The sequence below is a fragment of the Passer domesticus genome, chromosome 1, assembly GCF_036417665.1.
Source record: "Passer domesticus isolate bPasDom1 chromosome 1, bPasDom1.hap1, whole genome shotgun sequence".
Classification (NCBI taxonomy): domain Eukaryota; kingdom Metazoa; phylum Chordata; class Aves; order Passeriformes; family Passeridae; genus Passer; species Passer domesticus.
In genome coordinates this window covers 114,618,757-114,645,935 of record NC_087474.1, presented here as the reverse complement: position 1 = coordinate 114,645,935, position 27,179 = coordinate 114,618,757, and the positions used below count along the sequence as shown (strand labels likewise).

The 27,179-nt window shown below is 39.2% G+C and overlaps 1 protein-coding gene across 3 annotated transcripts in view; it reads left to right on the top strand.

Moving 5' to 3' along the window:
- The first annotated feature begins 336 nt into the window (after window positions 1-336).
- The window catches only part of TMEM241 (transmembrane protein 241), a 55,270-nt gene continuing 28,427 nt past the window's right edge, over window positions 337-27,179 (top strand). For 2 of the 3 annotated variants that reach the window (XM_064435291.1, XM_064435293.1), the window contains exons 1-11: window positions 337-478; window positions 3,939-3,985; window positions 5,704-5,781; window positions 10,062-10,143; window positions 13,362-13,439; window positions 14,905-14,930; window positions 16,612-16,663; window positions 17,401-17,449; window positions 19,458-19,503; window positions 20,445-20,480; window positions 26,657-26,691. In XM_064435291.1, coding sequence (XP_064291361.1) covers window positions 407-478; window positions 3,939-3,985; window positions 5,704-5,781; window positions 10,062-10,143; window positions 13,362-13,439; window positions 14,905-14,930; window positions 16,612-16,663; window positions 17,401-17,449; window positions 19,458-19,503; window positions 20,445-20,480; window positions 26,657-26,691 — 601 coding nt within the window. In that variant the 5' untranslated portion in view covers window positions 337-406. The remainder of the gene's footprint in view (window positions 479-3,938; window positions 3,986-5,703; window positions 5,782-10,061; window positions 10,144-13,361; window positions 13,440-14,904; window positions 14,931-16,611; window positions 16,664-17,400; window positions 17,450-19,457; window positions 19,504-20,444; window positions 20,481-26,656; window positions 26,692-27,179) is intronic. The other variant, XM_064435292.1, reaches the window with a different exon arrangement.

Below are 27,179 nucleotides of genomic sequence, written 5' to 3'. Positions count from 1 at the left end.
GTAAGGTTTCCCAGAGCGTTCTCTTCTCCGGGCTGAACACCCCGAGCTCTCTCAGCCTGTCTCCACAGGAGCGGTGCTCCAGCCCTCTGATGATCTTTGCCTCCCTCCTCTGGCCTTGCCTCAACAGGTCTTTCCCGTGCCGAGTGCCTCGGAGCTGGGCGCAGCACTCCCGGTGCGGTCCCACAAGGGCAGAGGAGGGGGGACAATGCTCTCGCCCCGCGGCCGGTCACGGTTCGGCCGCTGTCTCCGGGCCGCGGCGCTGCGGGCCGCTCCGCCCGCCCCGGGCCCGGCACGGCCGCCGGGCGGCAGCAGCGGCCCCGCAGAGGCGGCGCCCGCTGAGGCGACGTGTCGCTGGCCCGGCCGATGGCCGCCGCCCGCCCGCCGCGCTCCGCGCCCGCGCTGACCCATGTATTTGAAGAGGCCGGCGGGCGGCCTCGCCTTCTGCCTCTTCTACCTGGCCTCCAGCTTCACCAACAAGGTGAGCGCGGGCGCGGGGCCGCCCCGGTCTCGGGCGGGCCGGGCGGGGCGCGGGGAGGTGCGGGGCGCTGGCTGCCGGTCCGCGGCTGCGGGAGCCGGGGCCAGGGAAGTGCAGGGATCCCGGAGCGGGAGGAGGAGAAAGAGGGGTGACGGTGCCCTCTGCTTTCCCTGCCCTGCTCAGCGAGAGCCGCAGGACCAGCCCTTCCCGCGCGGGACTATCCCACGAGTGAAAAAGTCCGTGGCACTCCAGCCCGCCGCCCATCCCAGCGTGCTCCCGAAACTGCGGATAGGGTGCCGGTTTCGTTTTGCTCGGTGTGGGACAGCTTTACCCTTCCACGACAAATGAGTTCCATTATTGTCTTGTTTAGGAGAGCAAGGAGGTTGACATCATATTGTTCCAATGACTGAAGTGTTATAGAGCCAGAAGTTTCACTGCAATGAATGTATCGCTGATGCTGTATATATTTCATTATTGGGTATATGGCAACTGCCAAAAGATCTGTTAACTGGAACAATGATGTCAACTATGCGAGGGAAAAATGTGAAATATTCAAAGTGTTAATTTAGAAGTGAAACAAATAGCAAGCAAAGCAACATTGTTACTTTGACAATTGATCACCAAATTAAGTTCAAGAATTTTGTTTTCCACCCTGTAACAATTTCTTATGAGTGTTGCTCAAGTGTCTAAGCAGAAGAAAGAGGCTGAAGATGGCCACATTGTGAATAAAATTCTGTTGTTTAAGTATAGTTTGAAAGTAGCTTTTTCACTCTGGGAGGAGGAGTTAGAGTAACTGCTCCATGCTATCCTGTTTGTCAGAGAGCATGTCTCTATTTCTGGTACAGATTTCTGAAAGAAAAAAAAATGGTGAAGCAATCATAGTATGAATATTCTGTGAGAGAATTAGAGAAAAGCAGCATTTCAGACGTGAAAATGAAATCTTTCTGGGCATTGGCCAGTGGTTTCTGTTCCAAGATACATTTGCCATTAAGGATGCCCAGAAGTAGACTGAAGTCCAGACAGGAAGCAAAGTTGTAGGGAGAGATAATGCACTTGATTTGGCAGACTGCTGGGGGCAGTGATTAGTTTAACAGAAAGGGGTTAAAAGAACTGCCAGGTTGCATCATGGATTGGGAAGGGTATTTATTTGGCTTAACTTGCTTGAGAGGAGGTCATAGGGACATTGACATAGGGCCTCCATTTTCAAACCTGCATGTAGGTTTTAGTGCAATAAAGTTAAAAATAACCAGAATGAAGGTGGTGTGCAAATGCAAGCAGGGGCACAGACGTGTAGGTAGATTGCCCTGATTTAAAATGCACTTGGCATTTCTGACAGCTGTATGTGTAAAAGGACCTGTTGTGAATTCACATGACATCTCTGTACTGATGCCAGCTTCTTAGTGACACCCCACAAACCTGAAAACTGGACCTTGCAAGGTGCTGAGCACAGTTTTCTCTCTGCTGAAAGCTTTCAGCTTCTCCTTTTGCCTTTGACAGCTTCTGCTGGCTCCTGGAAGGAGCTGAGCAGGGCAGGGAAAGCAGAGGGCACCATCTCTCCTCTTTCATTTCCTCTGAGGAAGCTTCAATCATTCTTCTCCTTTGCAGAAGTGGTATTTATATACTGCATCATGGCAAGTTGTTAGACCTGGAAGGCATCTATTTGTTCCTCACATTTACATATATACATATTTAGTGTGAAGAGACACTAGCATCCATATATGCAGGCTAAAGCAATGACACAGATTTTGCTTTTTGTCCCCATGTATTACATCTCTGATGGGCTTTATGGGCTGCTTAATATTTTACACAAAATAGTGTGTAAGCAGAATCTTAAGTCTGTAAGATACATTAGCAATAAGGAGACAGTTATGTTTAGATTATTGCTTTTGGTTCTACCAAATATTGCCTGTTTGGTATGATATGATTTTAATTGACTGGTGCTTATGGCTTTTTGCTCCTTTTCCTTTCATGTGATGTATGGACTGTGTTCAGAAAGTGAAAGTGCAATTCAGATGCCAGCCTTCTCCATTTTTCAGTGTGTCCCCTCCATGCCTCATGGAGGTTTCAGACACTCATTTAGTGTCTGTTCCTTTCCACAGTGACTGAGGCAGCATCCAGCGGTTCTGGTGTGGGAAGTATCATGAATGAGTGGTTTAGATCACTCAGAGAATCACCAGCAAAGGGATGGGCAAAAGCAGATTTAATATTAAAGTGAAATCACAATAAAATTTGTTGGTGAGGTTCATTCTACTGCAATCAATACTACATTATTACATCATTATTGCATTACTACATCATTACATCTATGGCATCATTATTAGACGCTTAAAGCAGAGAGAGAAAAATCAAACTAAAATCAATCAATCTAAAAATCAATCAATCTAAAATTATCTACATGGAAGTAAGAACAAGAAAGGGCAAGGATAAAAGGGAATAATATACACTGAGTTACAGTATTCATAGTAGACCCATTTGCCAAACTTAACCCCAGATTTTATGAATGGTTTAGTCTAAAGGTTATAACAGCATTTAAACATAGCAGCTCTTAATCAAAAGCTTAATTTAAACAATTTAACAAAAGATTAATGTAGAATTTAATATAGGCACAGTAGTGGCTCTCAATCTTACTTACAAACCTAATGTATGTAAGAATCAAAGACAGCAATATGCATAATGAATTTGCTACAGCATATCCACATTCACACACAGTCAGACCTAAAGGAACATGTACAAGGTATACCCAGGAAAAATTCCCATCAAATTCAGTGAAGTACTCACTTTGGATGTGCTTGCATCTTCTTCACAGGCAAAGGGTTGAATCTTGAGGAGTGGATGGTATCAGCCCAGGATCCATCATTGTCCTTCAGAGATCTTCCAAGTGTAGCAAACTAGCTGGCTCTGAGAGGTGTCCCACTCAGAGAGAGGTTGCTGGTTGCATCCTGCTGTGGTCCAGGAGAGCTTAAAGGGTCACACTCAGGACTGCTGTTTATAGGGTCACAAGAGGTTTGGTTTTAGACCAGAGTGATTTTCCTTCCTGACCTCAATGCGAGTTGGTAACTTTCTTTGAAAGTTCAATAACAAAAATGTTGATCCACTTGGGTTCTTATATAGGCAAGAAAAATTAATCTCCAGGGCTGTTTGTTAAAAAGCAGGACCTCACTGGACAGCATTAAGTTCCTGAGAGCCGACAGCGTTTCTGATGAGCTCAAGTGGAACATAACCCAGATGCTGTTAATTGAGATTGAGGCCTATAAAGCATTTCAGAGATCATAGTGCAGCCCTGTGAGTGAAGGGGGAGGAAATACACCACAACAAGTGAAATTGCTAAACATTTTTTTTTCTCTTTTCTACCAAAATAAAGCAAAATGAGAACTTTTTGTGTTTGCTTTGTTGCTTGTGATTGTTTGTTAATATTATGAACTGTAGGTGTTTGATGTCCATTAATTTGCTATTTGTTTTCCAGTATGTCCTGTCTGTCCTGCAATTTACCTACCCTACCCTTTTTCAAGGGTAAGTATGGTTTTAAGAATAGTGGTTTTAAAAATGACTTTAACATCTTGCTGTTCCATGCTGAAGCTAACTTTACTACTTCTTGTTCTTATCGGATTTTGCTGTCTAGAGAACATGCTTCATGAACTCTCAATAAAGCATTCATTAATGTGTCTTGGTTAATTTCTAAACATCATGGGTTGATGTAATTGAGATATGTAGAGTCCACAATTTCTCATTTTCCTTAAAATCCTAAGCTTCAGCATAGAAAAGTAACAATTTCAGTACAATCTCTCTTCTTTGGAAGAGAGGAAAATGTGTATTTATGGTGCATTCTTTTGCTGTGCTAGAGAAAACCAACCTTAAAACCATCTTTAGGCATTCACAAATACTATGTTCCTTGTTTTCATGCTTAGTCTTGGTTGTAAGTCTGCATCACGAGTCACAATCATGTTAATGGCTGTAATGAGACAATTAATGTTTTGATAAATGTCCATATATACACCATCAATGCTGTTGATGAGACATTTAATGAAAATCTGGTGTCTTAGAGCCAAGTCTTTCCCTGTTTTTGATACGGTGTTAAAACCTACAGACACTGGGTATCTTTACTTCCTCTTCTGCTGCTTAGCATGGCTTACATTTTTGCCTGACTTGCAGTCCCAGGACTGCAATCAACTCTAGGAATAATTACCTTGGGAATCTTCACTTACTTTGAATGTATTCAGCTCAATTAGATATGCAGTGAATGCTTTCTCAGTTTTGGCACACAGACAGAGACTGTATCTTGCATAAGGCTTTTATCATATGGGGAGAGGACTTTGAGTAATTTGTGTAAAATAGATGTGGTAAATCAACAGAAAAGTGTACTTCAATGGCAAGCAACTGCCTTTGGCATCTGTGTTGCTACAGTTATTTCCTTTTTCTATTATTTGGAAAGACATTTCAACAACTTAATATTTTTCCATAAGTTCTGGCTTTTAAAAATGACCTTTCCTTGAAATTTTTTATGGCTCAGATACACTTTCATTTAGACCTGTGACAGGTGATCAAAGAGGAAAAGAATGTTATTCTCAGCTCATGATGTTACTGTTCATTGTCCTTGGCTTTGTTCCCTGTATAATGTCAGACTGTACTGCATAGTCCTAAGCATCTGAAACTGTCACAAACTTCCGTCCTTAAAACCTGAGACATGAGGAAATTTTTCACAATAAAGCTGATGGGATTTCACCACTGGCTTGGATACAGCACAGTCAAACCTGCAGCAAATGTCAGGGAAACCTGGCTTTTAAGCTCTCATATGCTCTTCATCCAAAAAAAGCTGTGATAGTAGCATTGAATATTTACCACTATACACTAGTACTGCATAGAGTGAGTATTTGTTTATTTGTGAATGTGTGAGAAAGATTTTAAATAATTGCTGAAATGCATTGCAATGAATGGGAATAATAAATAAGCCAACTTCTATACCTGTTATGGATGTTAAATGGTATTAACATTATAATACAGTATCTCTGTCTGAACTGTGCTAGATATTCAAGGATATTCACCCAAGGAACATGGAACACCTCTCTGAAAACCACTAGCTTAAGGAAGAAGAAAGCTGATAACTTGTAAAGTGTTAAAGAAAGTGTTAAAATGTAAAAGAAATCAGTATGCATTACTTGCTACTTATTCTAAGTTATCTGCACATATTCCCAAGGCCTCACGTTTTATTTCCCAGTGTCATTCTGTTTCAGGTGGCAAACATTGGTGGGTGGACTTCTGCTTCACATCTCCTGGAAGCTGGGCTGGGTGGAGATAAACTTGTGTTCAAGGTACTGTAGGTTTTTTGGTATCTGCCAAACACTTATTTTCTGTTGCTGGATTACAACATAGCTAAGTTGGTCATGGATGTTATTAACTGGCTAAAATAGAGTTTGATGTCAGTGTTCTGCTTCACAGATGTAGAAGAGAACTCACATTTCAGTTAAATGGGTGTTCAATGACACACACTTAAACCAACTACTTACATAAAGTGGATTTAATTTAACCTTAGTAAGACAACTAAAAAGCCCATAGTGAAAACAATAAGGATGTCTTATCCAAACATTTGTCCCTAAGAAACAATCTTTTCCCTGGATTGTTTCTTAGTATTGTAAGAGAAACCTTGGTAATGTTAGTTAAGAGTATTGACACAATCTTATGCAAAACCCTCAGGGCTGTGAAGTCTACAAATGTGATCTGCCTTTTTCTGATAGCTGTGTTGCATAAATGAAGATCATTTGCCTTTTCCTAACTAATGTTAGCAATAAAACTCCAAATTAAATGGTGCTTTGCAGACAAAGATCATCTGCTTGAGCTGAGTGTGACAGCACAATTCAGAAGAGTCATCATGCTGTACTCTGCTCAGGTGGATCCTATCTGCAGTATGGAATGCAGCATCTTTTTCATTGCCCAAAATGGTATCTTTTAGAAGATGTATGCCCACAGCAATCATTGGATCTTCATCTCAGGAGATACTAAAAACCTTCCTGGGCAATGAGCTGAGTAATGTGACTTGACTCTGAAGCTGGGAGAGTTGGGACTAAATGCCTGCCAGACACCCCTTCTAATGTAAATCTTTCCCAGTGATTCTGTATTACCAAGTGATGACAACTGATGAACTTTCTCTTTGAGATTCAAACAGTTGGCTTGAAAAATTGAATTTCCTCACTTGGAATGAAATCCTGTGAGTATGTCAGAAAAACCAGGCTGTGTTCTATTTTCATGTCCATACAAGTGATTACATCACTATGGAAATATAAGTGAGGTCGTAAATGAAAAGAGAATTCAGTTTCCTATTTTATAGCTGCAATAAACTGAGGGTATCATAAAAGCTGTCAGTGACTTTGGCAGAGACAGGATTAGGGTCCAAATCTTGCTTTCCTGGCAGTTACTGATACATATATATATTATTGTCAAATTTATATTGTTTATGCAGATTTTGTTGTCACAAAACAGAAGAATACAGTAATGTCCTTTCATAGTTCAGCTTTTCTACACCAATGATTACTTCTGCTTCAATTAATGAAATTGAAGAAGTTGGATCTTTTTTTTCCCAGCTTGGAAAAAATACTTTTGTCTTTTCAAAACTTGGGAAGACATTAAAGAAAATAGAGGACTAGAACCACTCACTGATGTTAAAGAGGTTGTTTTTGTCTAAGAAAGGCTTGGATGAAAAATTAGTTCATGTTTTGACCCTGGAGACTTGAGGCCACTAGATGTCAGCACACTGTAGGGAAAGGGGTTGAAATCCCTCTTGAGAAACCTCTTTGTTAGCTTGGTTAATACAGAGTACCTGTTCTAGTATAGACTGAATGGAACAAGCAGAATTAATTTACATGTTTTGGCTATAATTCATCCAGCTATTTAAGCATGAGTTTAAACCTGCCTTTCTTCACAAAGACTGGGCACATGCTTTAATGCTTTGCAGAGGTGGATTTGTAACATTTATCTCCTGAAAAAAAAAATCAAAGCCAAAACAAAAAGCAGACTGAAAATCTAAACATGGGAGCCCTCTAAACCTCCAAAGCACTACCAACAAGAAAAACTCACCAGCAAACAAACAAACAAACAAACATGACATGCAAAGGCGATTTTAATGCTACTACTGGGATTTCCATCCCCTCTGACAAAATACCTGTCTCTGAATCTGTCTTCTGGTTAGAGGGGAGGGTTTTGTCTATGTGTAGGATACTGAGGAATATCACAGCCAGTTTTCAGTCTCAAATGCTTAAAATGATAAACTGCCACCCATTTGTTCGTTCATGTCCACAAAGTCTTGATTTTTCTGTCACATGGACTGATCTCATATACTTTCTGAGCCAGTTCAGGTTATCCCAAAATGTGTCAGCAAAATTAAGTTATTACATAGAGATCATTGCCCTTTGTCTAAAGTCCAGAATACTAACCTCACTATAAAGACCAAATAAAAACATATTATTTAGAGTCTCAGGTTTTGTGGATAACCTACTTTGCCTCTGCTTCCCCCTAGGACATACTGTAAGGAACTTTCTCTCATTACTTCTAAACAGCAATGTTGACTGTCTGCAAAGCTTTTATCCAAAACAAGGGCTCTGTGGAGAGCACAGCAACATGTAGCATCTGCATAATGCTTCCAGTCTGCTGCCTAACTGTTGTAGGCACATAAATCTGATGTGTTCTGATTGGCATTTCTTGTAGTGCTGCATTTCACCCACAGCTAAGCAGCAGCTCAGAGGTTTTTTTTAGAGTGTTGTTTGGGTGAACCTACCCATTGCCTACTGTGGGATTTGGAGTTAGCCCTTTAACAACCACAAACTCATCAGTTCTCTTCCTACTTTGCATGTACATTACTGTATTGCCAAGAGGAGAAGCTGCTAATTGGTTTACATACAAGACAGATTGTTGATGCTGACATGCTACTTCAAACATCCGTGCATTCTTTTTTCAGTCCTAAAATTCCCACTTGGCAGCATAAAATTCTACCCTTACATCATGGAAAAAGCATCTGAAGTCCTTTTCCATTGCACTTCGCAGAATTGCATTGGAGATAAAGACATATTTGGGATTCCTACAATTTAGTGGTGGGGAACATGAAAGAGTGATATTTTTATGTTCTAAATGAAAATTTGTTTTTTATCATGTGTTTCTTTTATCTTCCCAGAACTACTTTTTTTTCTTCCCTCCTCTTTCTTCAGTTTGTTGCTGTTCAAATAGTGCAGGGCTATTTTTGTTGGTGTCTGATGTGAATTCATTGTTAATGAAGTATGACAGTATTAGATCTTGGACTTGATGAAATTCCAGTTGAAGTCAATAACCTCAAAAAAACCAGTGTTTTTATAAAAATTTATGGAGACTAGTCAAGAAAACCCAGGGCAAATATTTATGCCAGTTAAAGGATCTAAACATTATTTTTGTGACCCGGGGTTTTTGTTGTCTTGGAAAATTATATATATAATAACAGAGGAAATGTAGTATTAATGGTTTTTCCCTTGTCTGTGATTACATGAATCTTTGTGCATGTTTTATCTTTGTTCATACTGTTCTGATTTAATTCTTTAGTGGTCTGTTTTCTTGTGTTCCATAAAATGTGCTGGTGTATCAGTATCTACAATTACATTTCAAGTCTTACATCTTAATTGAAGTGTAATGCAAACTAAGGAACTACAAGCAGTTTGGTTTTGTTTTGAGAACCAGCACTGCCCATTAATGTTTTCTCCACTTTAATTCAAAGGTTGGGAAGAGTGAGTGAGACAGCCATGCCTTCAGTCCTGGGAAACCCTCAATTCAGGCCTTTACCTCACGGCTATTCTTTTCTTCCCTTGCCAGAAATCTTACATTATTCTCTCTGAAATTTACCACTTACCTGATCCCTTAAGTAACAAGATCAAAAATAGAAGTGCAGGTTCTGAAGCCCCTTCTCAGAACTGAAACCTGACTCTACTGCAGTAACCATGGCTAAAAAAAAAATTAATCAGATCAATCTGATGACTTCATTCCTCCATTAGTTGTCAAACTGCCTCTAGGAGTTTGGCTTAGTCAAAGGAATACGATTAGGAAATCTCAAGAGATAGGCTTCCACAGAGACAATCCGATCTTTAGGAAGAATCTCTTTGTAAATCTGGCTGAGAAATTAATGTGTGGGTGGCCCAGTGTATTTGTACATGGTGAAAATGTGTGCTGTCTGTGCATGTGAGCCATTTTATGCCTTCATTTGTCAGGTTTCGTTCCTTTCACAGAGCATCAAAGAAATTAGTTGAAATGTCTTTCCTTTAATACCAATGGGAATAATTTCTAAGGGAGGAAAAAAATCAAAAAACAACATGATTTTAGAGGGAGAGGAGCTGGGGAAAGAGTAAAATAAAGAAAATATATCTGCAGTTAGTTCCTCTCTTGCATTAGACAAAATTAATAATTTCTAATTTGGACTCCTTAGTAAATGGGAAGAATAATGAGCAATCTGATGCTGCCTTTTACATGCACGTTTGAAATTAATGTACATATGTACATATTATTACATTCCTTGCAAGTAACTGTTGCTTTCTGTATGTAAACAGAATGTGGTGAAATAATGGGATTTTAATTGTTTTCACAGGTCTGAAATCCTGTCATGGCTTCCTGCATCAGTACTTTTTGTGGGCATTATTTATGCTGGCTCCAGGGCACTGTCTAGATTGGTAAGAAATGAACCAGTAGAAGTCAGGTCTTTATTACCTCTACTTTGTAAACAAAGACCATTCCCTTCATACATGGTGTTTAATGATGTTCCTGGGTTGAGGGAGAAGGAGGGAGGAGGACTAAATAATAGATCCATTGTTAGTGGAGCTAATGCAGTGGTCCAATCCTACTAAGTATCAAACAGCATGTGTGACAGTCTGAAGCACTCAGCATCTCTACAGAGTACTTCGTGTTTTGCTGAACAGATCCTCAGTGGTCTGAATTGTACAGGTAGGGAAGAAGCTGAAGAAATCAGTAGCTGTAACTTTGCAAAAGGAAGAATGGGTTTGTGGGATCTGTGGGAAATCCTTCCAGGAAACTGATGAAGACTATTTCAATGAGAAGGTTTTGATTCTTTGCAGGATTAAAAAAAAAAAAAATAGAAAGCTGGAAAGAGATTATGGGAAGGGTTAGATTACTCAATTTTAGGATTCATTCACATCACAGTAATTTACAAAATGTTTACAAAATGTTTACAAAATGTCAAATCTCGTTTCATGAAACTTGAATGCTTTATGCTTAAATTATATAGTCTTCTCTAAAACAAGTAAAATAAATTGGTGGCATTTATTTTTTAAAAATAACAATATTTTGCTGCTGTTGCGCAGTCTGCAAGTTCAGATCCTGCATGAGTTCCCTTCTGCATTCTGTGTATGCATCTTAATGTAGCTCCAGAGCCAGCTTGTCCCTGTCACCTCCTGAGCCCTAAGCAGAATCAAAAGGGACTGTTTTTACCAGATTCTGATTGTAGCAATCCCTTGAAAATCCCAGTAGACAGATAGAGCAGAAAAGAAGAGGAGGTCTCTGTCCTTGTAAGCAAGTTTGGAGGCCTTATCTTGGACACAAATAATCTTGGGATAGCATGTGTTCAGAAGCCCCATGCTCTGTTATCAGTTCTCTCTCAGTGTGATTGCATTTGCATTTACTTCCTCTTTCTTCCTTGTCAAAGGAAGTTCCACTTACCTTCTTTAGTGTAAGGTAAGAAAAGTCCCATAGGGAAACTCTGTCTGGAAGCACCAATAAAGCCATAGCAGCAGCCTCTTTTCTCCTTGCTCACCTGGGTGGTGGAGAAGTTAAGAATCACAACCTCTCTGTTATTTCTTCTTACTTCCTGATCATCCTGAAAGTTACTGTATTTACCTCCTGCTCCTGCTCTGGTCCTTCATGAGTGAACTGCACTGGAGTGGCAGAAGGGCTGTGAAGGGTTTTGATATGTATCCCAAACCTTTCTTAAGGAGCATCTCACTTTTCTTAATGGCTTTTGTTGTACATGAATGGGGATTTAGAGATGTAATTCTGTGGCCATTTTACAAGGCATGGCAAAATGAAAAGCAGTCTTAGGCCATAATTCTTATGTGCTGTCTTGTAGTGGAGCTAAATTCAATCCTATGTAGAAGCTTTACTTACAATAACTTTGTCTACAACAATTTTATGACACAGTGAAAATGAAAGTGGACTCTCCCAAACTCATAGCTGAATTGGCTCATCTCAACAGCATATTTTAAATAAGTGGGTTTATTTCTAAGCAGAAATAATGCATACTTTTATTATCAAATCCAAGGGGACCCACTTTCAAACATTCCTGTATACTGGCAAATCTGCAACTTTAATCTGTTTGTGCCTCTTCCTAGAGGTGCTGGCAATCTCCCCAGACCAAGGATTCAGGGCTAGAACTGGAGGAGGATTGCTTAGCTCTGGACTGTGGTGATTTAAAAAGTATGCAAAGCCATGAGAGGAGATTTGTTCAGAGTGTATTCACCCTACCTGCCCAACCAGTAAACCTTTCTTTTCATAAGCATTAAGCCTATTCACAAATTAAACACTTGCATCAAAGGCAATAAGCATATGGAGAAGGTTAAGTGGGCTAGGCAAATTGGAGCCATTGTTGGCTCCAAAACACATTTGGAAGAGCCAAAACCAGAAGGGAGGAAAGAAAAACCCAACAAATTGGCTTTCACAAAGGGAAGAATGTAAATTTTGCTGTCAACTTTCCTTGTTTATGGGTATTTCTTCTATTTCCTATTACTGTGTCAAGCTCAGAGCGCTTTTGTGTTTAATACTTCTGGGTTTATGCTTTCAGTTATCCAGCAACAGGGGTGAGAATTGGTTTTCAGTACCAATGAAGCTGGGTCCAACAATTTCATGCCAGTTGTGTTTGTGTGACTTCCATTCTTATTTTGGTGCAATTCTTGTGACTATGGACCCACTCCAGCTGTCATTAAGACTTAAATGTTTAATCAGCAATGCTTATCTGGCTTCTTTTCTTTAACATGTAAAGAAAAGAAAATTACAGAAAATATGCTAAGTCACATTTGAGAGATATTTGCTGCTTATATCACCTAGTGCTTAAAAGTTTGGACATCACTGAGGAGTTAATCCATTCCCTGCTACTGTGCTTTAAATACCATACACGAGTGGGGAAACACTGCTTCCTAAAATGGCTTAGTCTTTAGATTATCTTAATCAGAGCAGAGAATTGCTTCTGTTTCAGCTGTCTGAGAGACCATGGATCTGATTTGGAGGAAGTATTATGAACCACTAATTCTGGTTGAGTTTGCCTGGAGCAATGGGTGTTTGATTCATTATTGTTATCATTAGGGTTTGTTTCTTAATGATTTCATGTTGGGATGGTGTCCAGATACCTCAGTGGGTATAATTTCAACATCATTGTGTATGAACTATTGCATTTCTATCCTAATTTTGGGCAGCTCTTCCTAGCAGTAACTGAAAGCAATCACCTAAAATTGTCTTGCCGATAAATCTGTTGCTAGGAGTCACACTGTATTCTTAGTACCAGCAGACAGAGATGGGACAACAAATGAGAACTGTTTACTGTGGAAGCTGAAGTTCCTGGATCAGAGAGGGAAGACTAAAGGCTGAAACCTGGAGCAAATCTCACTGGGGTAGCTGGGTACAAACAAACTGACTGAGCACTCAGCAGTGGGAGACACAGCAAGCAGGTCTGCAGAGGGTCTGCATTTAAAGATGCCTGTGCCCATGTGCTAGTGATTGGAATGGGTTAAGGCTCTTTTAGGTGATGTGGCATGGGTTTACAGCTTCAAAAACAAAACCCCAAACCACAGACATGTGGGACAGCTGCTTCTAGGAGGAGTGCCCCTTCCTATGAGTGTGACTGCTCTGGGTTGATTTGAGCATTTTTGTTGTCTCCCCATGGCAGCCAATCCCGGTGTTCCTCACTGTGCACAACGCGGCAGAAGTCATAACCTGCGGGTTCCAGAAGTTCGTGCAGAAAGAGGTAATTGACCTGTTAGTCAAGGTAACTCCTGTGGTAGAACTGCCCCAGAACAAGGTACCTAATTTCTCTTAATACAGACATTAGTGCCATGTACTTTTCTGGACTCACTGTAATAGCAATTCGTTAATGAGAACCCTGAGAGAGTTTTTTGCTGTTGACAAGTATCTATACTGATGTTTCCTTTCCCCTTATTTGATGAAATACTGCAAATACATATCACCAGTCTGATCTGCATTTTTAAGACTGGCTTGGCCCTTCTTATTTTTGCTTTTGAAAATTAATATTCCCTCTCTCTCATGCCCCACATAAAAGTCTCATTGTTTGAGCTGAGAGGAATGAGGACTATGTCCTTAGATCTAATCAGTAAAATAGATCTTGTGTATTGTATGCTTACAGATAGGTCACATCTCCACATAAAATGCAGGAGGAACAGTGCATTTTTGAATCTGTTTTGAATGTTTGAGATTTTGCCCCTATAATGTCAGGAGAATAACTCTTGTACCCTTTTGTAAGAACTGGTTTATTGTGTTTTTTGTTTGGTTTTGGGTTTGTTTTTTTTTTTTTTGTGTGTGTGTGTGTTTTTTTGTTTTGGGTTTTTTGGTTTGTTTTTTTTTTTTTCAGTACAAACTACATTGGGGAGCCTTCTTTTAAGGCTTTTTTGAAATGTTTTTCTGACTGACTACAGAGTTGTTGTGTGAACTAACACTGGGAAATCATTCATCACAAAGTTGTTTCTACAGTGGCCTCTGGCTTGCTGTGAAAGGCATCTTCCATTCATTATAACTGGTTTTTTTTGTATAGAAGACAGATAAATAGCTGTTTACTTCATCTAACAAACAGAAGAGATCACTAAGGTTATGCCTAAAGGACATAGCAGTGTGAACCATGGCATGTCCCTGTGTCACTGTCCTCTGATTAGTCTCCCTGTCAAAGTGTTTCATATTTTCCTTCTATGTCACAAGCTTATGACTCCTCTCTTTAAAAACAAAAGCACTACAGACAAGGATAATGCAAACACAGGCCTAATGGAAAGCTCCTCAAGAATAATTTCATATCAAAGAATTGGGAAAATTTCATGAGTTTAGATCAAGATTGGTTTGTATGAGGTAGTACCCAATTAGGAAAACTCAACATTTGAGTACATATGTTACACAGTTTTGGTACAATTCAAGTCAAGTTTGAGGAGCAGGTATTAAGTTCATGTCTGGTTTTAAGTTTACTTGCTGGTAAGTAATCTGAAAATATAAATCAAGGTGCAGTGGGCTGATCCATAATCCTGATTCTTCTTTATCAAATTAAATTTGCTAAGCAGTGCTCAAATTTTGAATGCTGCTCATTGAAGTTTTAATGTGTATGGTGCAGTAAATCAGCTGTCATCACTTTCCAGTTTTTGGAATGAGAAAACACTGTTTTAACATTTTTATGATTAAATTTTAATGTTTTAATCATACTTTCTTTTTTACAGCAGACCTCTCATCTGAAAGTCTGTAGGTAAGCTTTTAAAACTACTCAGATTCAAATTCAGACTTGTTTTGGCTCCAACTCCTGTATTTGCTTCAGATAATGGCACACCAAAACAATAAAGAATGTAAGGCACATTCCTGTGGGCAGTGAGCCTAAGTTGCAACATAGGAGTAATTAAATATTTTTAGGTCTTTTTTAGCAATTGCTTGCATAGTTTGATATGTTTTTTCTCCTTGTAAAAATGAAATTAATGATATAACAATGCTTTTGGAAAGGCTTGAAAGGTTTCAACTTCCAGTAGGTAATCGTAAACAGTAAGAGAAAGATAATTAGTGTGTTAGAAAGTAGCTAAAAATTCCCTTCCTTAGAAATGAAAGGTAAATGAGATCCATTTCTGCTAGAATCATTCATAGCGAGGTGGGGGTCAGTCTCTTCTGCCATGTCTCAAATGAAGGGACAAGAGGAAGTGGCCTTTAATTGCATCAGGGAAGGTTCAGATTAGATATTATGGGAAAAAAAAATCACAAGAATGGTTTGGCATTGAAATTGCCCAGGGAGGTGGTGGGGTCACCATCTCTGGAAGTGTTCAAGATGTGCAAAGCACTGGGGGTTATGGTTTAAGGTGATTACAGTGGCACTGAGCTGACAGCTGGACAGATGATCTTGAAGGTCTCTTCCAACCTTGATGATTCTGTGATTCTGTGATATTAAGCTGCACAACTACCAACCCTTGGTGGCCCTGGTTGTTTAGGCTTCAAAAAGGAGATGGAAATAGACAAACAGAAATCAACCAGTCATGTGTTCAAATTTCAATTCTGTGCCCCCACATCCCCTTGAAGAATTGTATTTGCTGTCTTCCACATCCTGTAATCTTTTAGCTGTACTTTAAAATGGATAATGTTGGGTTATTATGTAGTGTACTTAGAGGCATTATCTTCCTAATTTCTTCCTGTTGTTTCCATTATCTAACTATGTAGCCTTGTCTTCACCACTGGATTATTGTCAAGGATACCAATTTTAAAATAATCTTTATTCTGTCTTTTCCCATGCCTTAGAGAGTAGGAAAATAAGCTGCAAAACCAAGTGTATGTTAATATTAATAGTGACAGTCCACAGAAATTCCACAGTGTATTCCCTGTAGCTTAAAGAAATACTGACTCAGCCACAGATTAAGAATTTATTTAGCTTAAGTTGGTGGACTAGGAGAGGACTTGTGCTGTCCTTAAGACATTTCCAGTATATGCCAGTCAATTCCACCTTGCTCTGGGCTCTGGAGTAACAGTGTCACTTGTAATGGAGTCACATCTGCTGGAATTGCTGTAACAGGCAATTAGTCTCAATGAAAGAACTTTTTGGTAGCCATTCAGCCAGATATTGGCTGATTTGGGCTCTTTGAAAAAGTCTAGGGAAGCCACATGGCTAGTGAAGAAAAATATTCTCTACCAAAAAAAAACTTGTTTTTATCACTTCTGAGGTGGTTTGTGCTGCTTCTCTTCCCGTAAAACTTTGCCGTGCACAAGTTATGAAGAATGCATTACGTAAAAATTTTGGTGGTAAAAATTATTTTTTAAACATGGAATAAGAAAATTAAACAAGTGAAACATCAATGTAAAATGGAGTGAAATTGCCTCCACTTTGCTGGGAGTAGAAATCCAGGTTGAAAGCTTTTGGTCTTGCCTTTTTTTTTTTTTCTTTCTGTTCTCCACAGTGTGCTGTTCCTCCTGGCAGCAGCAGTGTGCCTTCCTTTGTGTGACACACAGGTGAGCTCTGCTTTATAAAGCAGCTTGAGCTAGGCCTTGATGCTTGACATCTTGTTAGCATATGGGGGATGCAGCTTTTGCTGGTAAGCTAGAGTAGGATTCCTACAAGGGAATTGTAAATGTTTTCTTTTGCTGTGTTGTGGTCTTGCTGGGTTTACTGTGTTTGCGTCATGGTAAAACCTCTGAGCAGTGTGGACATACAGTGAAGGTGGTGGCTGGGGAAACCACAGTTTTACTTCTTAATAGTGCTCACAGCGAATCACTTAGGTTTGAATTAATTGTGTGTACTTTCAGGAATTTCCTGAATTAGTTTTGTATTCACTGTACACACCTTCTGTAGCTACCCGAGAAGGAAAGGAGGTGCCTCCAAAGAGCTGTCCATTCAGGAAAGATCTAATCATTGGAGATTCTCTTTTGGAGACTTAGGAAAGCTGCTTCCTTGCTTTAGATACCTCAGTTGATATCTGAAGTCAGACAAGTCTGGAAACTGGTGTACACATCTGAAATAGAATTATCCTTGCTGATACGAGCTGAGAGCCCGTATAACTGGCATATACTAAGTTTCTGAGTGTGACAGGAAGAATTTCAGTCTTCCTAATCTTCTTTAGTCATCTTGCTTTTCTTTGTAGCACAGCTCCCACTTGCTGTACTTGCTTTGCAAAGCTAAGTGCAGGAAAATTGCAATATGTATGTTTACATGATCATGCTTTTATTTATGTTGATGTTCTTTATTGCAGTTTGATCCAAATGGATATTTATGGGCTCTAATTCACTTGATCTGTGTTGGTAAGTAATTTTCTTCTAGAAAAAGAATTAGGAAGAGTAAATGTGTTGGAGAAACCAATTTATTATGAAATTACTGATATTTGAGACTCTATATATAAGAAACACTTGGAAAGAATGGAGATCAGTAAATACAAGAAAGTGCATTCTTTTTATAGCTTTTATGTTGAAAACAATAACAGAACACACTGCATATTGCAGTCTGTTAACAGTGGATGAGAAAATGCACATACAATTTTAATCAGCACTAAGCTTTTCTGGTTGTTTTTTGATGGTTGCCTACTGAAAGAGACTTCTTTCTGAGGGGAGAAGAAACATGAAAAAAACCAAGCAATAGTTTGTACTTGGAGCTTTGTTGCACTTGTTTGTTTTTTGATTTTATTTAAAAACTCTCAAAAATATACTAAAATGTCATGGACTATGGTCCCAGAGGAAGGATGTCAAAATGTTGGAATTTTTCAGGCAATCATATGCATTTAAAAAATATTTTAACAATTAGTTCCATAACCTACCAGGTTTTCTTTTGTCTTTTTTTTTTTCAGACCAAATGTTGATTTGGATAAATTGTAGTTGCTCCCTGAAAAGCTAGAACAGCCAGACTAGAAAATGTGAAGAAAACAAGAGCAGTAATATTTAATAGGAGATTTTTGGTTTTTGGAGTATTTTGGTGGCTAATAAGAGACTTGTATTTGATTCTTATCTGTCCTATATACTGAGTGACTCATTCATGTTAAGTCTTGTCTGCAGATTAAGGATGATTCCTTCTTTATTTCTTCTATTCATGCTGTAAAACTTTCAGGGCAGAGGTGATGTGTTTATATGTATTCCTGTATAGGAAGGTCTAGAGATCCCCATCTAAAATGTTGCAAACATACAAATAAGAAATCATTTTGGTAGGTTTTTTGAGAAATATATGGTAAACATTTGCTCATTTATATAAGAGTAAAAGCTATAGATTTTCCACTTCAAATACTTTTTTGCTGTGATGCGTGATGTTCTTGCTTTCTCAAAGCCAAGGAGTCTCATTTGTAAAGCAATGCTTGGTCATGGAGGTGGAAAATTGCTTAGAGAGTCTTCAGAATGCTTCATTTGTGTGTTTGAAATGTGTAGGAAGTGCCAACAGAATGTTTATGCTCAAAATATAGCTGCCTTCCATTTCCCTTGGTTTTGAGAGTTGTTGATATCACTATTGGGAGTTATTTGTGTAATTAGATTTCCTATCAACTGGAATGAAGGTGTTACGAGAGAGGGCGAACAGATGAACTAATGTACTGCATAGTAAATCAAGACAGAGCATTACAGAAAGGACATGTGTTCTACCCTTCAACTTGTGTAATGGAGGCAGAATAGAGGATGTCTCTTTCATAGTCTTCTACTGAATTGACTTTTCATATTCTGGTTTTCTCTGTGAATAAAAAAAATTACCCCTAAGCCTGGAAGAAAGGATCTGAAAAAACAGAGCCTGAAACAGTGTCATTTCTTCCATGAGTGCTCAAATCTTTACCCAGCACAGAAATGGAAACTAACAAGAGGTAGATGGGTGGGTCAAGAATGTAAAGAACCTGGAGACACTAAAGTTGAGAGAACTTTAAATAGGATAGATGGCTCAGACCCAACAGCTCTATGTAGGTGATCGTATATATCATAGAACTTACCTCCAAAATTGTGTGGGCTTAAGAACCCATTCTGTGACAATTTTCTGTATGTATTTACACATAAAACTCTGCACAAAGACACAACCTCTCCTTTGTGGTTGCTGTGAACTAGAAGATGTCCTCAGAAGGACTGGCAGAATCACGAAGCGTGACTGCGCTCAGAGCTGATAACACTTTGAAAACCATTAATTTGAAGCAATAGGTTCATTTTACTCATGGTTTAGGAATCCTTTGTGCTGTGTTGCTAAACTGTAATTCAGAGGGGTTCCACGTCTGCCAGTAGCACAGCCAAACAAGATGTTGTTTGTCAGAATGATCGCACGATGTGGCAATTACACATGTCATTTCAATTACAGGGGCTTACAAAGTATTTCACAAGTTGTGGAAACCTGGATCTTTAAGGTAATGTGTTTTCTTATTCTTTCATAAAGAGAGATGACTGTGATGTAGGGAGCTGTGCATGATCAGCAGGAGCTGGGCCACTCCTGGTTAATCATTAATGACTTCTCTTGCAAGACGAGCCTTATTTATTGTTGGTAGCAACAGCATGTGGTTATTGATAGTTATACTGCTAACTGGAACATTGAATTAAACAGTGTATTATCCAAGGGAGATGACCAGCCCTGGAAAAAGAACCCCTAATTACTGGCACAGGTGTTAAGAGGAAATATTAGTCTGTGTTCATGTGGAAAGCTATATGGCTTGAATCTGTCAGTATCTCTCTTTGTGACACAGTCTCAAAAGTGTTCAGCAGCTGGTGGCTTACCACAGGATGGGAATGGCTGAGTACCTTAAACACCTTGGAACCTTGCACTAATCCCATGTGCATGTTAGAACTGCAACCACACAATAGTAGTCTTGGAATCAGGTGGCACTGCATGTTCACAGTGTCTGTAATCTGCATTTTTCTTTATGGATGGAGATGGGTATGTTGGCACTGCATATGATATGTAATATACATGCATGGATAAGCTTATCTATTTAAAAACCATTTTCCATCTCTGGTTAAAGGGTCTAAATTTTAATCAGTCTCACTTTATCTTCACTTTAAATGAAACTCCTACTGACAGTAATGACAGAAATAATGTGTGGATCCTGTGTAAATTAATATGTTGGTCAATTGATAATTAATTTATTTGTGTTGATAAAATTATTATAATGTATATAATTATAATATAATGTTAGTATTACCTAATATTAACCTTGTTATATATTACAATAAATTAATATAATGTAATATTACTGTATAGCATTACTGTATATTACTGTTTAATATACTGATCTGTTACATCAAATGAAGTGCACTGCTAAAAAAACCACTTTTTCTTTGCCTCCACTCCCAGTGATCTGGACCAACAGTACATCAACTATGTGTTCAGGTAAAATGAATAAGTCTTTGATACACTGGGGCTGGTTTTATGTGGTATATGTTTTCATTTTCAACCTTGGCTTGTTGAAGAAACTCATACCTACCACTACTTAAATGCTTTTATTTAGCAGGACATTCACTGAAAGAACAGTGCTAAGCTGAAAGGCTTAGCAGCTGAATTTTTTTGGCTCCAGTTGTAGATGGACATGCCAATATACACCTGAGGAGGTAACGAAGTGTTAATTATGAATTTTTAAATCACCACGTGCACAAGTGATCTATCACTTCCAGAAATAATATTTACAGAGTAACTCCCTGGCAATACCCCACTTCAGAAAATAAAACTTGTACAAAATTGCCAGAAGAGGAGGTAGTGATTACAAAAGTACTGTGTGCAAAGAACATGAGCAGTAACTGATTGTTCAGAGTGCTATTAGTGGGATTGAGTAATTCTGACTTTCAGTTGTTTTTCTGATTTGGAGATAGAAGAGTGGCTTGTTATTTTGTAGCTAGTGAAAGAGTCTGAGTCACTGACCAGATTCCCCTGCTTTTTTAAATTCAGTCTTTTCTTCAAAGAGCCACAAACCAGGACATTCAGAGTACACGGCTTCTGCTAAGTTTTTGTGAGGCTTTATTTCAAGTAAAGCATCTAGAGACTTGATTCAATTTTCTTCCATCCAAAATCACATCTAATGTATATTGGCCTCTTTTCTTGGGTTCATACCTAAAGTCATTTGGGAACACAAAGTATGAATAATAAATTCAAAGAAATTCCTTCTGTGGTCAGAAGGAGTGAAAGAGAGAGCAGAAGTTGGGAATAAGCATAACAAAAGTGAAGTTGTGCCAGTCTATTTGATTAAATGGATATATGCTCTTGTCTGGCCACATGAAAATTCCTTGATAAAAGTACATCAGGGACACCAATGCATTACAGTTTCTTTCCTTCAATTCCCATTTGTCCTGTGAGCATAGTCAATATGATAACACTGTATCTCTTTCTGCCTTAGTTCAATCAAATCTCCTATTTCCGTAAATAAGTAATGCAGGCCTCTGCTTTTGCCTTTATGATTCACCAGGGCCCCATTAATGGACAATATCTGGATATCAGTTTGCTTGAAGTAGGCTCTTGTTTAAGTCAGTTGTTGCTTTGCATCTACTATGAAATGCAAAGCAAATCAATTTTACACAAAGAAGGTAGGTGTGTTTATTGAAATTTTGGAAAAATTAGTCATGGAATTTGCAAATATGCTGCCACATGCAGAAATAATCTATGAAGTCTGGAATGAGATGTAGCTACCTCTCTGTATTGAAGGCAAATCATAACCAAGCAGTAAAATCAATTGATTGTCGTTTGGCAGCTGCCTGACTGTCTCTCAGTTCTCATTTTAGTTGAAAATTCCATCTAGGCCTGAACCTTTAAATACAGATTTTGGCCAAAAGTCTTTAATTTTTCAGCTTTGATTGAAAAGTCAGGGCTGGGCTGTTTCTCTGTTAGTTCATGATCTTGGCCCTTTGAAGTCTTTGAACTTGTGTCCAGCAGAGAGCAGGAGTCCCACATTACATGAAAAATATGATAATTTATTTGGAAGCTTTTGAAAGGAAGAAACTTCTCGCTAAGGAGCTGTGAGATGCAGCAGTATATATATATATAAAACTCTTCTTTTTACAGAAGAGAAACTAACAATCCAACAATGGATTTATGCAAATTGGAAGATGGCTATTTTCAGCATCTGTTTAGGAGCAAACATTTGTTATCAAAACTTCCAAAGTTTTTCCCCAAGAAGAGGCTTAAAGGTCAGTGTAGCTCACAAGATGATGGTGCAAAGCAACATGCTGGAAAACAGATGGCTTAAGGGAGATGGCAAACTGGAGGCTTATTTGTTTGGTTTGGGTCTGTGTACATCTATATGTCTATGTGTCTGTATAGGTATACATTTCTGTGTGTTAGAGAAGTAGCATTTGGATCTCATCTTGCCTAGGGAAAACAAGCAGTACCATGGGCAATGGGATAAGTGACACCTGAATTATTTTAGAGTTTTGTTTTGTCAAAATAGCTAATGATGTTTGAAAGGGTGTAAAGTTTGGCAGAAATTCTCTCCTGGTCTGCAATCTCCATGACATGTCTCTTCCAGTGTCTAACGGGGCTGGAATCCTGCTGCAGGAGGCACAGGCAGGGTTTGTGTCTGTGTGAGACCCCTGCACATGTAGTTATCTCAGAGACCACTGCCACTTCCCAAATCTGGATGAAGCTGTTAGTGTGTTTGAGAGCTGTGTACACCCAGCTTAACTGCACAAACTTAATTTCTGTAGAAAATAATCAAAACTACTTTTAAAGTCATCACTGACTAAAGGAATGTTCTCTGAATGAGCACTAACTCCTCACAGGCAGCTCTGGGTCAGAATTACTGATTGTCTCTGTCAGAGGGTGCCCAGCAGTAAATTTTGTGATTTAGCAGGTGTTAAAGCACATGTTGCTTCCTCTTCTCAGGCCTTCTCAAGAACTGTTCTGGCCATGACAGGATCACAGTTCCACCTCCAGGACAGGACAGTTTAATGTGTACTGGAGGTCTTGTCCCTACAAGCATGATTGTATGATTCTATGATTTATGAAGGAACTTGTTAGTGTGGTATCAGTGCAATTTTTTGCCTCCTAAAACTATGATCAATTGGTCTTTAAAGCTCCTTATTTCTAGCCTAGATCAGACATGTAGCTGTGTGGGCACAGCCAGATAGTGTTTAGAACCATTCAATCTTTTAGGTTAGAGAAGACTCTTAAGGTCATTAAGTGCAGTAAGCAAGCACTACCAAGCCCACCACTGAACCTTGTCCCTAAGCCCCACATGTCTCTTAAATATCTCTGAGGATGGTGACTCAGACACTGCCCTGGGCACCCTATTCCAGTGTTTGATTCAAAAGCCTTTTAGTGAAGAAATTTTTCTTAATACATAGGATTATGTTCAAAGTGTTCATTATGTTCAAAATGTTCATGTTATTATGTTCAAAGTATTTCTCAGTTCAGTATGAAAGCACAGTTGTGCTCTACTGAGTGTAGAGACTGCCTGCAAGAAGCAGATTAAAAGATTTGCCACAAATTACTGGATGTTAGAATATACCAATATGTTAGAGTAAAAAAGAGAAGGCTCTGTTGGATGCTTCCAGAAGTGCAACTGAAATGAGCAGTCTCCAAACATATGCTGTCCTTACACACCATGCACTATTTCTTGTTCTGAAATCTGGAACAGTTTGGAAGAAAAGAACACCCTAAGTAAATGTATATGAATGGGAACTTTCCAGAATCAAACAGATCTGAAGAAATATTTGCTGATGTTGAAAGTCTGGCATTCTTCTCACTTCATCACTTCCAACATGATTATTCAATGGCTTTTAAAAAGGGAGCCAGGCCAGGAACAAGTGTAGGAGGGAAAGCAGAGCTGTGCTATGCAGAGAAGGGAGGGGTAATGTTGCTTGTCAGTGCCCAGCCCCATCCAAATCATCTCTCTCCCTTGTGTTTAAGCATCTGGGGCAGGGAGGAAGAGAAGAGGGTCAATGCACTTCCAAGATCCTGCCTCTAATCCTCCAATCCTCTTGATCCCACCCCCTTTTTAAACTGCAGTATTGTATTTCTCTGTCCTCTGACTTCTTCATTAGTGTTCTACTTCAGGTGTGTCTTTTTTCCTTGTAATCTTACATTTTCTTTTATTCCTTTCTGTTCCCCCACATTTTATCAAAGGGGGAGCCAGATTTCTCCCCCTTAGCTGGTGAGGGGTAGCATGAGAGGAGGAGTAGTAATGCCTGTCTGGCATGTTGAGGGAGACAATAAATGTCTTAGAAGCAGGTTGTAGCTCCTCTTGGGCTTTCTCCTATGCTGAGGCAGGTAGAGATATTTTACTTCTTGTTAAGAACCTGTAAGAAAGTTTCAGTGCATCCCAATACCGGTCTCTGTCTGAAATTTGTCCACAAAGGCATGCCTGGCAGCCATTGATGAGGAGAAAACAGATACAAGAGAATTTCAAATGGTGAATAAATGGCAAAGTTATGAGGTAAAGGCTCTACTCTATGCAGCAAAACTACATCTGGCTTCTGGAAGAGCTGCTAATCTGTCACTTCTGTGAATTAAAAATGCTGCAGTAGCTTTTCTGCAATAGGGGAGAGCAGTTTTGCAGGCATAAATTGCTTTTCTTGCTGACAAAATCTCTTTTTTCCAGAAAGGAAACCACGAGTGACCCAGCCCTCAATATTTAGTACAGGGGGAAAAAGAGAGGAGCAGAGAAATCCGGCACATGAAATTTTGTTTTTGCTGCATCCTCGTATCCAGGCTGTCCTGCTAGAAACCTCTGATCCCTAATCTGGTTTTACAGCATCATTGTGTCTTTTTTACAGATGCTTCATTCAGAGCAGGGCCACAGAGCAACTGTAATGCCATCTAATCCATTTGCCTTAACCTGCCCTGCACTTCACAATTAAGGTTTTGTTTTCTCCTGTTGTTTTGTTTGAACCAAAACCTGGCATGTCTGTTAGGGTTATCAGTTTCTCTTGGTTGCAGAAGGAAGTTTCTCTCTGACTATTTCCCAATCTCAGTGGGTTTTTGTTTTAACTGTAATAATTCAAAAAACAAGTGGAGAAACATGGCTTAGCCCTACTTCTCATCACTGTTGATACAGTTTCACTTTCCCTGTCACTTTCCTATTTTCTCTGTTATTCAGTCAAAAGCAGTAGACCTTTGCTTCCTTTGCTCTCTTTACCAGGAAACCGAGGAACTGGGCCTGTTTATTGTGAATTACTCTTGGCATCCCTTTACAGGGAGAGCATCCATGTGTGGGGAGGAGGGGTAGGGCAAATTACCTACTATAAGTGATCTGCTTTGCCTTGTTTAATACCTTTGTGGCGGTAACATCTTTTAAAAACATGTATAAATATCGAGAATGTGAACATACTATACTATCTGATGCCTTTCAAAGACTTATAAAACGTGAAGCCTAACATACCTGCCTGTCTGTCCCTCATAAACCCTTTTCTCCTTCAGCCTATTGTGTTACACTGATTTCAGTGACAAGCTTCCCCCCAGAGCTTCCTTGGCCGTGGGATTTTCATGCTCTTTGCAGTTCCTTTTGCTGCAGGTGATTCTGTGACTAATGCTGGGGTCCACCAAAGCTTGCCAAGGGCAGTCACCAAGCATGGAAGCTTGGTCATGTAGAGAGCTGGGACCAGCTGTGAGTGAACAGGTTTGGAAATGGTAGCTGTGTTAACACTGGAAAAGGGAGTTGGCCTGGAATGCTTGAGCATTCATAACATTAATGAAGGTCTTTTACCCTCTGTAAGTGCAGTGCTTGCTGCTCACCAAGAAGCAAACTCTTGAGATACTATTTTCTTCTTCTTCCACTTGGCCTTAGAGTTTGTCATGGATGTATGTTGTGGGTAACTGGAAGAAGTTGTAGCTCTACAGACGTGTATACTTATCCCATCTCACAGCACCCCAGAATGTTTTTGTAGCTCGCTAACCTTAGAAGCAATTTGGAATTAAAAATTTGCAAAAAAAAGGAGATAAATTTACAAGAAAAATCAGTAACACTAAAAAAGGCTCTGTACAACCTATACTGCAAATTCAAAAGGGTGAGGTCTTTGTAAGACCTCAGAAAACGTAAGTGATAATACTTCAGATAAAGAAGTGGTCACAGCTGGCTTTCTTGTTCACTTATATCTGGAAAGTGTGAATAATTCTGGCTGGTACTTGGTTTTATGGTTTTATTTTCATGTGTTTTTAAACTTGTCTACATGCAATATTCAGCATAATATGGAGCAACAACCATACATTGCAACTTTGGTGGTTTAAAAATGGAACACCAGGAAAAGCTTTGCTGGCAGGGTAGAGTGGCCCTGGGAAAGTTACCCAGAGAGGTGTGGAATCTCTATGCTGGTAGATTTTTGAGACATGCCTTTTTAAGACAGAACCAGAGGGCATAATCAAATAGTCGTGATAGTCATGCTTCAGGTCAGAAATTTTATTAGGTGACCCCAGACATTCCTTTCCAATCAACTTGTATTTTCTTTTAATTAGTATTTGTGTCTCAGTTATTCTACTTAACTGGAATAAGTTTCACCATGAAAAAACAAACACAAAACTGTCAATTTATAGTCTTTAGCCCATGTCATAAATTCTGTAATATCCCATTAATTTTTCTTTTTTAGTGTAGTGCTGTTGGCCTCTGCATCCCATCCAGCAGGTAAAGTGAACTGAATTCTTCCTTTCTTAGGTTTCCATATTGCTTTTGCTTTCTGTGCATGTTTTTAGTGAACCCTTAGAATTTTAGCCCTGAATATGACCAATAATATCTTACCATGTAGGAAGAGGAGAGAAGGGTATATAACTTGGTGTAAGTTGCATGATATTTCCCAATACTATTCTTAGCTGTCCTTTGCAAACAAGCAGTATGGAACTGACAACAAAGAACAGTTTTTGAGGTGGTGCATGGTAAAGAACAAGAATTCCCTAAGCCAACATGTCCTCTTCAGAGCAGTGTCCCAGAAATCCATATAGGACTGAGTAGTTGTTGTTTTGTTGCTTTAATGGCATGGATCCCATTGCACATCAGGTGGTAAAAATTGAGAAATTTTATGGTGGCTAATATTCCTACCTTCTGGTGTGTTCATAATTAGGAGGGTAAAGGTGATCATCTGTTGCTTACATTTGTTTAACCAGAAAAACAAAGAA